The sequence below is a fragment of the Canis lupus genome, chromosome X, assembly GCF_048164855.1.
Source record: "Canis lupus baileyi chromosome X, mCanLup2.hap1, whole genome shotgun sequence".
Classification (NCBI taxonomy): Eukaryota; Metazoa; Chordata; class Mammalia; order Carnivora; family Canidae; genus Canis; species Canis lupus.
Window position 1 is genome coordinate 109,347,640 of NC_132876.1, and position 15,895 is coordinate 109,363,534.

A 15,895-nucleotide genomic window follows, 5' to 3' on the forward strand; every position below is an offset into this window, starting at 1 on the left:
ACCTTAGGTAATGTTTTATCATTTCTGCAGCTTCCCAAAGCCAAGGAAATGGGTTTCGGGGATGCAGACTTTCTCGTGGGCTTTTGTGAATATATTTTTTAAGATTTTTATTTATTTATTCATTCATTCATTCATGAGAGAGAGAGAGAGAGAGAGAGAGAGGCAGAGACACAGGCAGAGGGAGAAGCAGGCTCCATGCAGGGAGCCCGATGCAGGACTCAATCCCGGGACTCCAGGACCATGCCCTGGGCCGAAGGCAGGTGCCAAACTGCTGAGCCACCCAGGGATCCCCTCTTGTGAATATATTGACTGTGTTTATGAAATGTGAGGTCTTGATTACCTGTCTGCCACGTATTATCCTAAATTAGCTCTGTCCAGTGAAAGTATAATACCAGGTTGCATATGTAATTTTAAATGTCATAGTAGCCACATCCATAAGGTAAAAAGAAACAAGCAAAATTAGTTTTAATGATATATTTATTTAACCTAGCATGTCTAAAATAATTTCAATGTGCAATCAATCGCAATATATGAGATATTTTATGTTCTTTTTCTCTCAATAAGTCTTTGGCATCTGCTTTGTATTTTATGGCACATCTCAATTCAGACTGTCGACATTTCAGGTACTCAAGAGCCAAACATGGCAGGTGATACTATAGTGGACAGCCAAAATCCAGAACCTTTCAAAGGCTTGCAGACAACAATGGACTTAGCCTTTCAAGGGGATAGGAGAGACACAGCCTCATGGTTTATGAGCTCTTAAGAATACCATACATAGTTTTCCTCCTCTTAGAGCAACTTGATATATAAAAATTCATCTTGACAGGAAAGGTAAAGCAGGAAGTGATTATTCATGTTACAAAAGCATTAACCACAGGATTCTTTAAATAGCAAGCTCCCTTAGTGCACTGAAGAATCTGACTCAATTTGCAAAAATGTGATTGACACTTGGCATTTTGGTACCATCTTGATTGGGCAGAGAACTACCTGCCATTAGACAATGCAAGCTGAGCAGCTGGTTTAATCATGGCTTTTAATGAGCACCTACTACATGTCATGGATGCTCATAGGAGAGAGAGAGAACAGAACTAAGAGCTAAGGGTTATCTGCACCCAGAAGGCATTAGAGGCTCACTGGGACCATGAGACACATGTGCAGCTACCACCACATGGAATTGCCTTGAGGCCCAGGGAAGACTGGGGGCTGGAGGAGCCAGGAAGGTGATACGAGGCAGTCAGAGTCCAGCTGGCACCAGAAGGCAGACGTATGTGATGACCTAGTGTCTAAGAGATAAAACAAGTGTAAATCTGGAAAGACCAGGTCAATAGGATATTGGAAAGACTAAAAAATTATGTAGTTATGCTTTATTTATCCCTGAGCCCCCACTTCTTAATCCTCAGCCTTACTTACAGTAAGCGTCAATTAAGGTGTGTTCTCAGGCCCATCAAAAGAGGGAGGCTGAAGCAAAACCAGGGTGCGTTTCTCATAAGTTTGTGGCAGCAGACAGCAGCTGTTAACTTCTCAAAAACCATATTAAAGCAGATTCCTCTGTACTTTTCCAGCTTCATTTTTGGTAAGGCCCACTTAGAGAACAGAGAAAGTGAGACTTGCTCTTTAGGAAAGAAGCAGCAAGGCTGTGTTCTGGAAGTTGATGGGGTTCTGAGCTCCCCAAAGTACACAGGATTCAAGTTCAGTGTCTAGTTAGACTTTTGACTAGATTCCTCCTTTGTAGCCTTCCTGTGCTCCCTCTCCCCCAGACAGGTCTCATGTGCTGCTTTGCCCCTGATGCCACTCACCCATGATTTCCTGTTCCCATCAGACAGACTGTGAGCTTTTATTTCCAAGTGCTAATGGGATCAGCTTTGGGGAGCCTAGGTCAGTGTCCCAAACCTTTCTTGATTAAAAAAATACCTATTTTTATAAAAGTAATTGAGTATTTCCATGTATATATTTAGGTATAGATTATATGCATATATTACTGTAGTAGTTGACTGAGAAAACCCAAAAGAAGCTTCTAAACATTTGTTATTAGGTTTAGTGGACACTCCAGTCCACTAAGTGTCCTCACACTTTAGGAACATATAAGATTGAGTATTATATGACTTCAGACATTGGTAGAAAGTGAAGGCATTTGTCTTCATGGCTCAGGTGCATTCTTTTAAATATCTTGCAATCCCAGTAGTTCAATTAGGTTATATACACCTATATCAATGGTGGAAAACACCCTGTATTATAAATTGTCTTGATAATTTAGGTTTTGGTCGTCTTTCTGGAAGACCTGGTTGGCCTGTCCTTGTGTTCCCCTCCCAATGTAGCTGGCCAAGAGCTCACACCAGAAGCTGTAAGTGGTAGCTCCGCCATTTCCTTGTTTCCTTGGTCACATGTTGAGTATTGTCTACAACCCCTACTTTTTTTTTTCTTTTATGTTAAAGATTTTATTTATTTATTCACGAGAGACAGAGAGAGAGAGAGAGGCAGAGACACAGGCAGAGGGAGAAGCAGGCTCCATGCAGGGAGCCCGATGTGGGACTCGATCCCGGGTCTCCAGGATCATGCCCTGGGCTGAAGGTGGCACTAAACCGCTGAGCCACCCAGGCTGCCCCAACAACCCCTACTTTCTTAACACAAATCTTTCCAAGCCTTTCATCCATTTAGTGAGGGGTAATAGCCACAAAGAGGCTCTATCAGGAGGCATTACAGAGCTGAAAGCTGGCTCTGGCTCTAGCCACCATTCTTACCGAGGAGGACCACTGTCCCTCAGGCTGCTTCCTGTCCTTAGAGCACCCTTGATTGCCGGACCTAGAGGCTGGGTGAAGGAACCAGTGTCATTCTGCAAATAGAATATTAGAGAAGTTGAATTTTTTATCTTTTTAAAATTAAAATAAAATGAATTGATGTTCTAGTTTTTTTTCATGATATCAACTTATCCCTGAAGTGAGTCCATCACACTTTGGAGAGTGCTGGCTCAGAAAATGATCTTAACTGTTTTGCTGAGCTTCAGGTTCTTTAATTGGGAAGAAGAACATCATAATATTGTGAGGATTAAATGAGATAATGCAGGAAAATGTCAGGCACAGGAACAATGTTTTTTTTTTTCCATTCATGTATTTATTCCACAATCAAAATAAATCATAATTTAAAGCCATAACATTTTGAAAAGGTAAAGGAGACTTTGTGTCACAGTTGCATTAATAAAACACACTGGCCTAAAGTGCAACACTAAACAGGTGTTTTCTGTTCCCGAGGTGGAATAAATACGTAACAATTATACATAAAATTTCACTAAAGATCAGAGATGAGGCAAATAACCCTTGGAAAGAAACTCTCCAATGAATAGAGGCAGATTGCACATAATTTTCCAATAGCAGAGCTTCAATTAGATCCCTGTCTAGATCATTTAAAGAAAGTTATTTTTTAATGGACCTGGTTTTGATCGTCATGATGGCTCATTTTAACTGCTGGGGAGCAGAACATAATACAAGAAGATAGGAGTGTTTCTGCCTTTGTACTCATCAGGAATCACGAAAAATCTGAAGAGGCCACGTTGTTTCTGTTCTTATGTGCCTTCTTTTTGTTTATAAGTGATGAGAAGGGGTGGGGGGCAGCCCGGTGGCTCAGTGGTTTAGCACTGCCTTCAGCCCAGGGCCTGATCCTGGAGTCCCGGGATCGAGTCAGGCTTCCTGCATGGAGCCTGCTTCTCTCTCTGCCTCTCTCTCTCTCTCTGTGTCTCTATGAATAAATAAATAAAATATTTTTTAAAAAATAAGTAAGTGATGAGAAGGGTTTACAACTCAACTTCATCCTGGGCACATTCATGACAGCAGTCAGCCAGCTAATTTTGAAATGAAGAAATGATTCAGGCAAGGAAATTTCACTTTGGGTTGCTTATGAACTGTCTGTGTTAGCTGACTTGAACGGACGGGGGGAGCATGCCAGTCTGGATGGCCAGATGATCCTGAAGCACTTTGGGAATTCATCTCTAATGAATATGCAAACCCATTTGACAGGGAGCCCACTTACCTACCAATCTCTTTTCTGGAAACCTACCCCAGTGGACTGAAATTTCAAAAGTCATTTTGTGTTTTTTTTTTGGTCTCCTACTAAAGAAATCTTCGCCAAACCCAAGATTACTAAGGTTCTATCCTGTGCTTTCTTCTGAAAATTTTATAGTTTTAGCTCTTAGGTCTGTGATCCATTTTTAGTTCATTTTTGTATGTGTGCTTCCTGTAGAGTTCATTTAAAATGTTTCCTATTCCATTTCTATAATCCCCAAATTGCTAATTCACCACTTGAGGTTTCACCTAATTTTTGCTACCCTTGTATTGATTCATTTGCCATTCATTCATTCATATTGACCTGGGAATATAGTGGGAAAAGGACAGGAAGTTTATTGGTTGAAGTGGGTGTGAAGCGAGACCAAGGTGTAGATGAATTGTGTAATCCATATATGGATAAATTAACGTGCTTGCTCAGGATCGCTTAGCTCTGCTAACTTGCATCTGTACTTTGTCAACAAGGAGACCCATATGTGTCATCTGTTGCTTCCACCTATGATCACGTATAAAAAAATCACCCCAGATTGGGAGAACACTTTAAAATGGTATTGCTGCCTGAGGGACGCCTGGGTGGCTCGGTCAGTTAAGTGTCTGCCTTTGGCTCAGGTCCTGATCCCAGGGTTCTGGGATCAAGCCCTCCATGTAGGGAGTCTTCTGGAGATTCCCTCTCCCTCTGCCCTTCCCCGCTGTTTGTGCACTCAACTTTCTCTCTCTCTCTCTCAAATAAAGTCTTAAAAAAAAGGGAGTGTTGCTGCCCAAGAAGCCCTCTGTTGAGAAGGCAGTTGTGCCCACAGATGTAAGCAGCTGAGACATCGCTTTGGCCAGCAGGGCCCTCAGTGTCAGCTGTCTTTACGCATGTTGTGGCTGAGAGGGGCATCAGTCTGTGGAGCGGGAGTTATTATCACCCACATTTTGCATGCCTGAGGCCCAGGGAAGTTAACATCGCACAGTTCATCTGGGCAAGGGTGGGGACACTGACGTACCCAACTTGTGTCTGTTACTTGCCTTCTCTGTGCTTGGGGAAATGACGCTGCCCTCCCTCTGGGAGTGCAGATGTTGTTGGCCTGCTGTCACTGTGTGATTTCCCCTCCAAAGCTCCTGCTGGCCTGAGGCCTGTGGGCCACTTGGCCTGACCACGGACCTGTGCTTTGTGGTTTCTGTGCAACAGGCCTCAGGTTAACCAAATCAGGTTGCTGTGTGGGGGCCCTGTTATTTGAGGTATTGGTAGAGGGGACCTTCCTTTAATATGATGGCTGCTCTTCCAGGGATGCTGGGCCTCAGACTTCTGCAACATTCGATCTAAAGTGCTCTTGTTTCTGTCCCTCTTCCTTCCAGTGGAGGCCATAGTGGAGTTTGACTACCAGGCCCAGCACGACGATGAGCTGACTATCAGCGTGGGTGAGATCATCACCAACATCAGGAAGGAGGATGGAGGCTGGTGGGAGGGACAGATCAACGGCAGAAGAGGTTTGTTCCCTGACAACTTTGTAAGAGTGAGTACAACGTGAAACCCTTTTCCTGTCGCCCATGTGGGTTCTCTTGACCAAAGCTGTGGGGGCACTTGAGGAATTTCCTGGGCTCTCTTAGGGGATGCGTTGATGGTTTGACCTCTTGTGTACTGTCAAGAAGAGCACATAGAGCCTTGTGCTAGATATCTAGAGACCCATTTTGAACTCACTTTCTTAAGGCCCAGAATGTTCTCTTTTTAAACTGTGTCACTGGGGGCATCTGGGTGGCTCAGTGGTTGAGCATCTGCCTTTAACTCAGGTTGTGATCCTGGGGTCCTGGGATCGAGTCCCACATTGGCTCCCTGCAAGGAGCCTGCTTCCCCCTCTGCCTAAGTCTCTGCCTCTCTCTGTGTCTCTCATGAATAAATAAATAAAATCTAAAAAAATAAAAATAAACTAAGTCACTTAGAAAATGCTGAAAAAATATATTTATATTTTATTTATTTATATTTTATTAAATTATTAAACGATGTTTGTTTATGTACTTGTTCACTGGCTTTGATGTTTTAAAAGAACTTTATTCTTTTCCATTCCATTCAGAATGAGGTGAAAGTAGTTTTGACTATTTCAGTCAAGTAGCCATCAAACTAAATGTAAAATTCTGATTATGCTATGTTTTCGACCTTTGTATTGATACTGCTTTTTTGATAGGAACTATATTATTTTCTTTTCCCCTTTATGGCCATGAAGCATTGAATAAAATCTACTTTTTCAGTAAAGTTTTGAATATTATGCCCTTTGCAGAAGTCATCTAGGGGTTTAATTACAAAAATGTAGCTCATTCATGTTAAGAAATAACATACTGCACAGTTGTACATAATAGTTGGAATGGGGTGAAAAAAAGGGCAGGTCACCTTGAGGCTGTTCCCTGTGGGAAATGCCAAGTAGATCTACACATTTTTTGTACCATAAACTTTCTATCTAATGCTGGGGAGGACTGGATTGTTCTCAGTAGGAAGGGCTGTGTGCAGAGGTCCCCAGGGCCTCTACTGTCGTCTCAGCGGGTAGCGGACCATGCCGCAGACGTGCGGCTGTGGGGAGCAGGTGGTGCCAGCAATGCTGCGCTGAGAGAAGCAGGTGCCCTGGTCAGAGAGCCTTGAGGGCTACGTGGGAGGGTTTTGTGAAAAGGGATTGATGATGAAAAACAGTATCCAGCCCCTGGGTCCTCTACCTGTACCCTGCCCCCCAGTCTAGAACAGAGAGGATCTCGGCTCAGTCTTTCCTCAGGATCTTGCCTCAGTGATCCTGCTAACATTTCTTTTGTTCAATTGTTTTTGTTGTGCTGAAGGCTGGGGGAAGTTTTGTGGGTAACATGCTGACAAACTTGCTTTCTGTAAGGAGTTGTGGGAGTACAGACTTTTTTTTTTCTTGGACTACAGTTGAACCTAGCAGCTCTCTCTCCTTTTAAGAGTAGGAACGCATTATATCTGGGCTACCACAGACTGACTCTACTGTATTGATGTGTAAATGGGGGTGAAATATTTGGCCCTTCCAAACAAAACTCCCAGTCTGAGGACAAGGACCGTCCTTGAAATTGACCCAATTGTGGTGTGGAAGGAGGATCTTTCCAGATAAAAGGGGCAAAGTTTTGTGTGAAGATGGAGGAGAAAGGAATGAGAGAGGAGGACCATGGGAAAGAGAAAGGAAGATCTGGGAAAGAGAGAAGAGGACCCTTGGAAGGAGGTGAGGACTGTGGGAAAGAGAGAGGAGGATTCTGGGAAGGAGGTGAAGACTGTAGGAAAGGGAAAGGAAGACTCTGGGAAGGAAGGGAGGACTTGAGAGGAGGGAGGACATCCCTGGGAAGAAGTGACAACGATGTTGACACCAGTTTTGAGGGGAGGCCAATTTTGAAAGCCTTATTTCGATGTCCTATAGGCTCAGTGCCCCTCATCCCAAACCACAAATCCATAGACTCCAAGAACTTCTGAGTTGGACTTTGCTCAGGGCTTAAGGCTGGGCAGCCACATAAGCATTTGTGGGGGCTGGGGGCACCAGGATGGGGAGGCAGAGAACGGGAAGAGCCTATCCTCCTTGCTCAGGGAGCGCTGGGGAGCAGGAACTCCTCACTGAACCTGGGGCCACAGGGGCATTTCTCCACCCTTCTCCACCTGCTGGGCCTGGGGCCACCCCAGCAGGCTCCTGCCCTCTGGCTTCATGGGCTTTGGCTCAAGGGGAGTGCTGGCGGGAGATGGCATGGGGAGGGAGGGAGGCCAGCCAGCCAGGTCGGGGATTATCCTGCTGGCTCTGGGCCTCCTCGGATTGTCCCTCTGCCAGCCTTGTCCCTCTGCCAGCCGGTGGCTGCTCCTAAGTCCCCTGCCTCCATACTCCTTTGTCTCCATCCCCTGTTTCTAGCCCCACCTCCTGCCTCTGCCGTAACTCACCCACTTTGTCCCGCCTCAGATTACCTAATTCGGGTGTGCCATCTGTTTGCTTTTTGGAGCCCAACTACCTCATCTGGCCACTCTGAGGATTAGAGGAGGCAGGACTCAGCACGTGGCTGGCCACCTACAGCGTGTGCCGCTGTCCCATGTCACCCTCTCCCCTGGCCCGAGGGCCTAATCACTTGTCCTCTCACCTCGGCTAGAGCACTTCCAGTGTGGAAAGTCACACTCTCGGGAGGTGCTTGTTCCAATGGAGCCAGAAAGGATGTGGCAGGAACGGCTGGGGCTGCACCACTTGTGGCTGTCACATTTGGCAGAAAAAGGAACTTCTATTCTTTCAGATGGCTGAGTCTATTTTCAAGTCTTCACCCACTGGGAATGTTTTAGGCCTATTATTGAAAATCTAGTAGGTGGATGCAGTGGAGTTTAACAATAACGTGAACTGCCGTAGAGGGTTCTAGAAGCTGAAAATACATCTTTAGGTAATAACAATCATATTGGCATAAGTTTGCAGTTTTGAGAGTGGGTTCACATATGCTTTATTTAGCCTAAGAATAATTTGTCCCTGGATTGAATTGGGTAGTCTTGTGGAATCCCATTGTTTATTTGTGTGCTTCTGTGCCAGTCTTAGCACCGTCAGAGAGCTTACCTTAAGCATTTTCTTGATTCATTTATCAGATTCATCGGTGTCCCTATGGAGCATGGTCCCCCAACACGTTGGGATTCAGTATCCACCCTCAACTCTGTATTGTTACAGTTTCTCGAAAGAAAAATACCAGCCATTCCAATCACCCCCTTGTTAGGAAGGTGCCTGGGCTTTGCCAGCTCTCGAGCTGAGATTTGTTGGCAGGCATAAATGTACCCAAGTAGGGTACAGTCATGGCCTTTTGGGTTTATCCTCCTTTTTCTTTTCTTGACTTAGTTCTTATTTATTTACTGTACACGTGGAAGAAGAATCCATAATCCTTTAAAATACCCCTTTCCTTTCTTTCCCCTACCTCCTTTTTTAGAATCCATTTCTCTCTCTCTTGCTGTCTCCTTTTTAAAAAATTTATTCACTTCTAGGTGAAATTTACATAGAGCAAAATGCTGAAGTTAGAACTGTATGTCTTGATGATTTTCTTTATGTAAGTATGCACCTCTGTAACCGTCATCCAGATCAATCCTATTTCTCTCCCACCAGTAGGTGCCATCATGCCTTTTCCCAGTCATACCCTTTCCCATAGGTAATCTATCATTATAGATGAGGCTTGCTTGTATTTGAATTTCATATAAATGGAATCATAAGGTATGTGTTCTTTTATGTATGGCTCCTTTTGCACAATTAAAATGTTATTACATATGTCAGTACTTTGTTCTTGCTGTATAGTATCCCATTTTATGAATATGCCAGAATTTGTTTATCTGTTCTCCTGTTGACAGACATTCGGGTTATTTCCAGTTTGGATATTTTATGAATAAACGCTCTGAACATTCTTGTATAAGTCTTCTTATAGACCTAGGCCTTGTTTCTCTTCTGTATTTACTCATGGGAGTGGCATTGCTACTTACTCACTTTCAGATGTATATACTTTTTTTTCCGTTTCAAGCTGTGGCTTCTTTGGATGGGTAGGTGGTATCATGCTTGTGCTGGAGGCTTCTTTGTGCCACACTAGCCCGCTGAGCTAATCACCCTGAATCTGGTTATCTTCTTGTAACTGCCCTATTAGTATGACTGCTGAGGAGTCCCAAGGCCCAGAAGTCACTCTCCCAGAGACATTTGATTGTTGGACCCAAGAAGTATCAAAGACTAATTCTTAAGTTGTTAAAAACATGCAAATAGAGAAAGTTCTATTGTGTCAAAGTTTACAGGACTCATTTAATGAAAGAACTAGCAGAATCACAAAATGGATTCAGTGAGGATATGAAGAACAAATGAAAAAGTCAGCAGAGAAAGGGATGTTCAAATAAGATTGCTATGTTACGTTCAAAACAGGTTTGTGTTTTAGAGAACAATACAGTCTTAACCTCTGGGGCTATCATCTCTACCAGAAAAGGAAAAAAGAAAGGAGCCCACCTTATCATTTTTCTATATGTTATCCCCTGACTTTTATAGGGCTGTAAAATGTCCTAATAAAGTATTAGTTAAGTTACATTTCCAGAGAGAATCAGATGATCCTGCTGGGGGTGGGGCTTATAGAAAATATATCAGCATGACATTAAAAGATCACACCATCATCCTTTGTCGCCTAATTTTTAAGTTTTGGATGTTAAAATGGACAATAGACCACAATAGACCATAATTTGGGGTGTGATAGTAGGAGGTACTAAGATGAAATCCTCAAAGTCATTTATAAAAAAAAAACAAACAAACCCAAACAGCTACCCTTCTGGGATCTGAAACTGCCACATAGAACAGAAACATAGCCACCTATTAAAGGCAGATATGGGCTTTTTCATAGAAGTCCATCTTCCCCATGTTGGATTTAATTACCAGGGTCTTTCTTTCAGAACCTTAGCCCCAGATCCAGACAGTAGGGTGTTTTAGTCCAGCAAAGGATTTCTAAGCCACATTTTTTTCTGGGTTCTCTTGACATGTATCCACAGATACACATTTTTTAATGGCCAGCCAGAGGAATTTGAAAAAGAAAAAACCTTGAAACTTTAGTTTGGGCCCATGGGCATGTAGCTGACTGCTTTGGGAGGGGACCTTTGGTGAAGCACAGCAGGACCCAGGCCCTCAACATTTTGTTGTACACAAATAGACATGTGGAAAGCAGGAAGCTGCGGTAGGGGTTAAAAGAATATGCTTGTTGGTTTTGAAATTGATCTGACACTGTCTGTGAGGAAGTGAGCCATTCTCTCTGCCTATTTGTACATGTGTTAGGGAAATGTACACTTTGCACGCTGCAGGCCCATCGCAGAAGGCTGAGGTGTGTTTACTTGCAGCTTGCATGTTTAATGCTGAGTATAACAATTTTCAGCTTGGTTTCCCATTGCCTAAGTCTTCATTTGCTAGGCATTTTAGATCTCTCTTTGGCATATCCAGAGCCTGTTTTGTATTTGTGTAAAGTGGTTGAAGAATACCATTGTTTTGTACTCAGTGAGGTGAAAGGTCAGGATTTTGCATATTTGTACCATTCTGAGAGAACAGTCACTTTGCTGAGGATTTTTTTTTTTTTTTGGCATTAGTGCTGATTTTAATTGTGGCACAATATAGAAGTACAAGGTTTTACTAGCATGAGCTGATAGAAGTTTTAAAACATGCCCTATTACGCTATCAGGTAGCCTCATAATAGAAATGTATCTCAGGCTGCCAAGGTTATATAAAAGATACAGGACAGGATGGAAATTATTTCTTGCTTTTTTTTGGTGGGGTGAAAGAAATAACTGCTAACCCAGCATCATGATGTGCTTATTTGGAAAAAATAAATGTTAGCATTTTAGTGATAGTTTCATCTTCCATTTCTTTTAGCTGGGTGTGAAATAAAAGGAAACTTGCTTTCTCAAGTTTGACATTTTCTTGTTAATACACCTTTTGTGTCGGTAGGTGGCCATCCATTAAGCCCGTGGGAGTCCTCCTGGGTATTTCTGAATTGTGGTGTGAACACATGTGTTTGAGCCCTAGCGGCTTGTCTTCTTACAGCATTTAGTTGTTGTTTTCTTTCTTATTAGACAAAATATTAGCAATGTACCCTTTCCATCTTCCCTGCCATCAAACCCATTAAGATCCCAAATCCTCATCAAATGTCCAGTTTGAAAAGTAGGGGGATGGTAGTTAAGAAAAAAAAAGTTCTTATGCAAACTATCCTTTCTGTAAGCCTAGGCCTGTGTTGGAGCTTTCCCAGGACTCTAAATTTCTACTTCAAGTTACTGGACTTTAAGTTCTATCTGCATGAGAGGAACACACCACTGAAAGGAGGTACATATATGTTTACCCTTTTCCTATGATAGTCTTCGCCCTCAGATTTTAGTTCTGTCACAGAAGAAAATTTGAGTTCTGTCCCCTGTGTCCTTTTCAAATCCGGACAAAGAGCACAGTCCTCTCACTAGAGCTGTCTGTGCTTCTCAGGTCTACTTATGTGTGCTGTGTGCTCAAGGGGTACTGGGGGTCCGGGGACTCGGCTGGATAACCAGGATACTTTCCCCTGTTCCTCTGCCTGTGCTGGTAGCTTGGCCCCCCCCCCCATTCCCCTTGAGCCCCATACTCTCCAGAACAGATGACCTGACACATTGGGGCTCCTTGTTCACACTGCTTGTCTAATGCCTTGATTATTCAAACTTTGTTGGCTCTCTAATTTCATTAAATAATATGGGAACACATCCATCGCTCTCGAAATAAATACTCTTGCATCATTTCTTCTAATGTTGCCAAGCTCATTTGTTTCTGAGTCACGCCAGTCTTTCCATTTTCAATAGCAGAATGTGGCCCCCTCATTACTGTCAGAGGTTACGTTAAGCATCGAGTGGATCCTCGTCCACTGGTTTCGCAGTACTTGTAACTTTAGGCCTCAGTTCGGGTAGCTTTCACCTTGTAGGCACCTTAATTCTCAACTGACAAGGTGGAATTCTTGATGAGATCATGGAAGCTGTTGATAGAACAGGTCTGTGAGTAAGTAAGAGGTCATTATGTATTTCTTGACTGTCAGAGCTGTGCCGTGTATACTAGTAAGTCAGAGACGTAGTCTCTGGGGGATTAATGGCAACAGAAGTGTGCTGGATAAACAAGAGAAAGACATTCTCTCTGAAAATACAGACATATAACGGAAGGTGACAGGTGTGTGTGTGTGGGTGGGGGGGCTTCACTTACAGTCTCATGTGGATCTGATTGTCCTGCTACAGAGGAGAGAACCCTTGCAATGGGACATACTTCGAAGAGGTAGTGTGGCGAGTCAGTTCAGTGCAACACTGAATCAAGCTTCCTGTATTAAGGGAACACACGTCGGTTTTATGGACCTGGTGACCGTGTAGTTTGAACTGCTTTCTGGCCCATGGGCCCTGTCAAGGAGACTGCCACTCCTGCCACACTCTCTGCTTGAAGACCTCGTGTCCCGGAGAATTGTCAAAGACAGGGTTTCTATTCCTTATTCTGGTCTGGGCAGGTAAGATGTGGTTCCTTCCTCGTCATTCCTTCTGCTGTTCCTGGGCAGAGGCACTTGTTCATCATAGCCGGAGGAGGCGGATGATGTGACGCTGCTCCTCAGGAAGAAGGAGCAGAGGGTGTTGTGTTTGGGGGGCACCGTGCCCACCCCTCGGGCTGGGCTGTCTCTGCTGCTCGGGTGGATGCTGTTGGCTGTGGGTGCCCCTTGGTGCGATGGGCTATTCTTTATTTTAAAAAGAATCACAATTTTTTTTTTAAAGAATCACAAATGTACTTCAACAAATGGTGTAGAGTAGATATTTCCAAGTTACTGTTATATATTCAGAGACCCCAGAGTGGATCTCGCTCATCAAATTTTTTAAAAAAAGATTTATTTATTTGAGAGAGAGCGAGTGCAAGCCGGGGTTGGAGGTGAAGAGAGAGAGAATCCTGAGGCAGACTCTCTGCTGTGTGGAGCTCCATCCCAGGACCCTGAGATCAGGACCTGAGCCAAAACCAAGAGCCGGCTGCTCAACTGACTGAGCCACCCAGGTGCCCCAAATTTCACTTTTTAAAAAAACTTTCAACCCAAGGGACATTAACTTTATGCATGATATGGAATATTATTTTCAAGATATTTGTGTCTCTGAGAAAGGTAGCAGGAATTATCTGGGTGTATTAGATAATGTGCTCACGACACCTAGTTGTCATAGGTTTTTTTTTTTTAATTTATTTTTTATTGGTGTTCAATTTACTAACATACAGAATAACCCCCAGTGCCCGTCACCCATTCACTCCCACCCCCCTCCCTCCTCCCCTTCTACCACCCCTAGTTTGTTTCCCAGAGTTAGCAGTCTTTACGTTCTGTCTCCCTTTCTGATATTTCCCACACATTTCTTCTCCCTTCCCTTATATTCCCTTTCACTATTATTTATATTCCCCAAATGAATGAGAACATATAATGTTTGTCCTTCTCCGATTAACTTACTTCACTCAGCATAATACCCTCCAGTTCCATCCACTTTGAAGCAAATGGTGGGTATTTGTCATTTCTAATAGCTGAGTAATATTCCATTGTATACATAGACCACATCTTCTTTATCCACTCATCTTTCGATGGACACCGAGGCTCCTTCCACAGTTTGGCTATCGTGGCCATTGCTGCTATAAACATCGGGGTGCAGGTGTCCCGGCGTTTCATTGCATCTGTATCTTTGGGGTAAATCCCCAACAGTGCAATTGCTGGGTCGTAGGGCAGGTATATTTTTAACTGTTTGAGGAACCTCCACACAGTTTTCCAGAGTGGCTGCACCAGTTCACATTCCCACCAACAGTGTAAGAGGGTTCCCTTTTCTCCGCATCCTCTCCAACATTTGTTGTTTCCTGCCTTGTTAATTTGCCCCATTCTCACTGGTGTGAGGTGGTATCTCATTGTGGTTTTGATTTGTATTTCCCTGATGGCAAGTGATGCAGAGCATTTTCTCATATGCATGTTGGCCATGTCTATGTCTTCCTCTGTGAGATTTCTGTTCATGTCTTTTGCCCATTTCATGATTGGATTGTTTCTTTGGTGTTGATTTTAATAAGTTCTTTATAGATCTTGGAAACTAGCCCTTTATCTGATACATCATTTGCAAATATCTTCTCCCATTCTGTAGGTTGTCTTTTAGTTTTGTTGACTGTATCCTTTGCTGTGCAAAAGCTTCTTATCTTGATGAAGTCCCAATACTTCATTTTTGCTTTTGTTTCTTTTGCCTCCGTGGATGTATCTTGCAAGAAGTTACTGTGGCCGAGTTCAAAAAGGGTGTTGCCTGTGTTCTCCTCTAGGATTTTGATGGAATCTTGTCTCACATTTAGATCTTTCATCCATTTTGAGTTTATCTTTGTGTATGGTGAAAGAGAGTGGTCTAGTTTCATTCTTCTGCATGTGGATGTCCAATTTTCCCAGCACCATTTACTGAAGAGACTGTCTTTCTTCCAATGGATAGTCTTTCCTCCTTTATCGAATATTAGTTGATAGTTGTCATAGGTTTGGCTGTGTAGGGACTCCTGTCCTTGTGGAGGGAGCATTTACTGGTGTCTGTTCCATGCTAGGCACTGGAGGCTATAAACCCAAATGAGACACATTAAATGGAATAATATATTGTCAGACGTATGACTTCTTCCATAGGGTGACAGTTTTAGCTCCTGTGACCTGGCCTTTGGTCATTCTGTACCCCAGACAGTATGTGTTAGACATTGTTCTACAAAGATGGTCCTGAGTTAGATACCACTTGGGAGGGTTTTGACTGGGTTCATCAGGCAACTCTGTTAGAATGTGTTAAATGAACCTACGGTTGGTTATCTTGTGGCCCTGATTGCTGTGTTACTTTATCGAATAATATTGGCTACATTCTCTTCCAGGCTTACTGGCTGCCTCGCCCTGTGTGTATAAACTGCCAGTGTCCGACTGTGTACAAGGACATTTACTGAGCACTTACTGTGTGCCAGGGAGGAAGAAGGCTAAGCCCTTCACATGTTTTATCACTAAATCCTTATGACACTCTATGGCATAGGTACTGTTCTTTTTTATCACCCCTATTTTTCAGAAGAGGTAACTGAGGCATGGGCATCTTAAGGTTAAAAAACATGCACAGTCACACAAGCTAGGGTAGGGCAGAAAGTGCATTGGCACATTGGGCAGCTTGGCTCTAGAACCTGAGCTCAAGCCCACAGCATTATCTACATGTCCGCATTGCCCTGATAGGAGTAAGCCCCTTGCTGTTGTTGTCCGCTGCATTATGCCTTCCCCAAGTGTCCACTCAGTATTTTGCATATTTGCACCACTCTGAGATAAAGCTCACAATATTTTGCTCTTCTTGATTTAAGAAAGAATCAAAATTTACTTCCATA

General features: G+C 43.4%; 1 protein-coding gene across 11 annotated transcripts in view; it reads left to right on the forward strand.

Annotated features, from left to right (window-relative positions):
- The window catches only part of SH3KBP1 (SH3 domain containing kinase binding protein 1), a 339,164-nt gene that overhangs the window by 51,294 nt on the left and 271,975 nt on the right, over positions 1–15,895 (forward strand). For 8 of the 11 annotated variants that reach the window (XM_072817106.1, XM_072817103.1, XM_072817105.1 and 5 more), the window contains one exon: positions 5,391–5,548. In XM_072817106.1, the coding sequence (XP_072673207.1) occupies positions 5,391–5,548 (158 nt within the window). The remainder of the gene's footprint in view (positions 1–5,390; positions 5,549–15,895) is intronic. The other 3 variants (XM_072817109.1, XM_072817113.1, XM_072817110.1) reach the window with 1 other exon arrangement.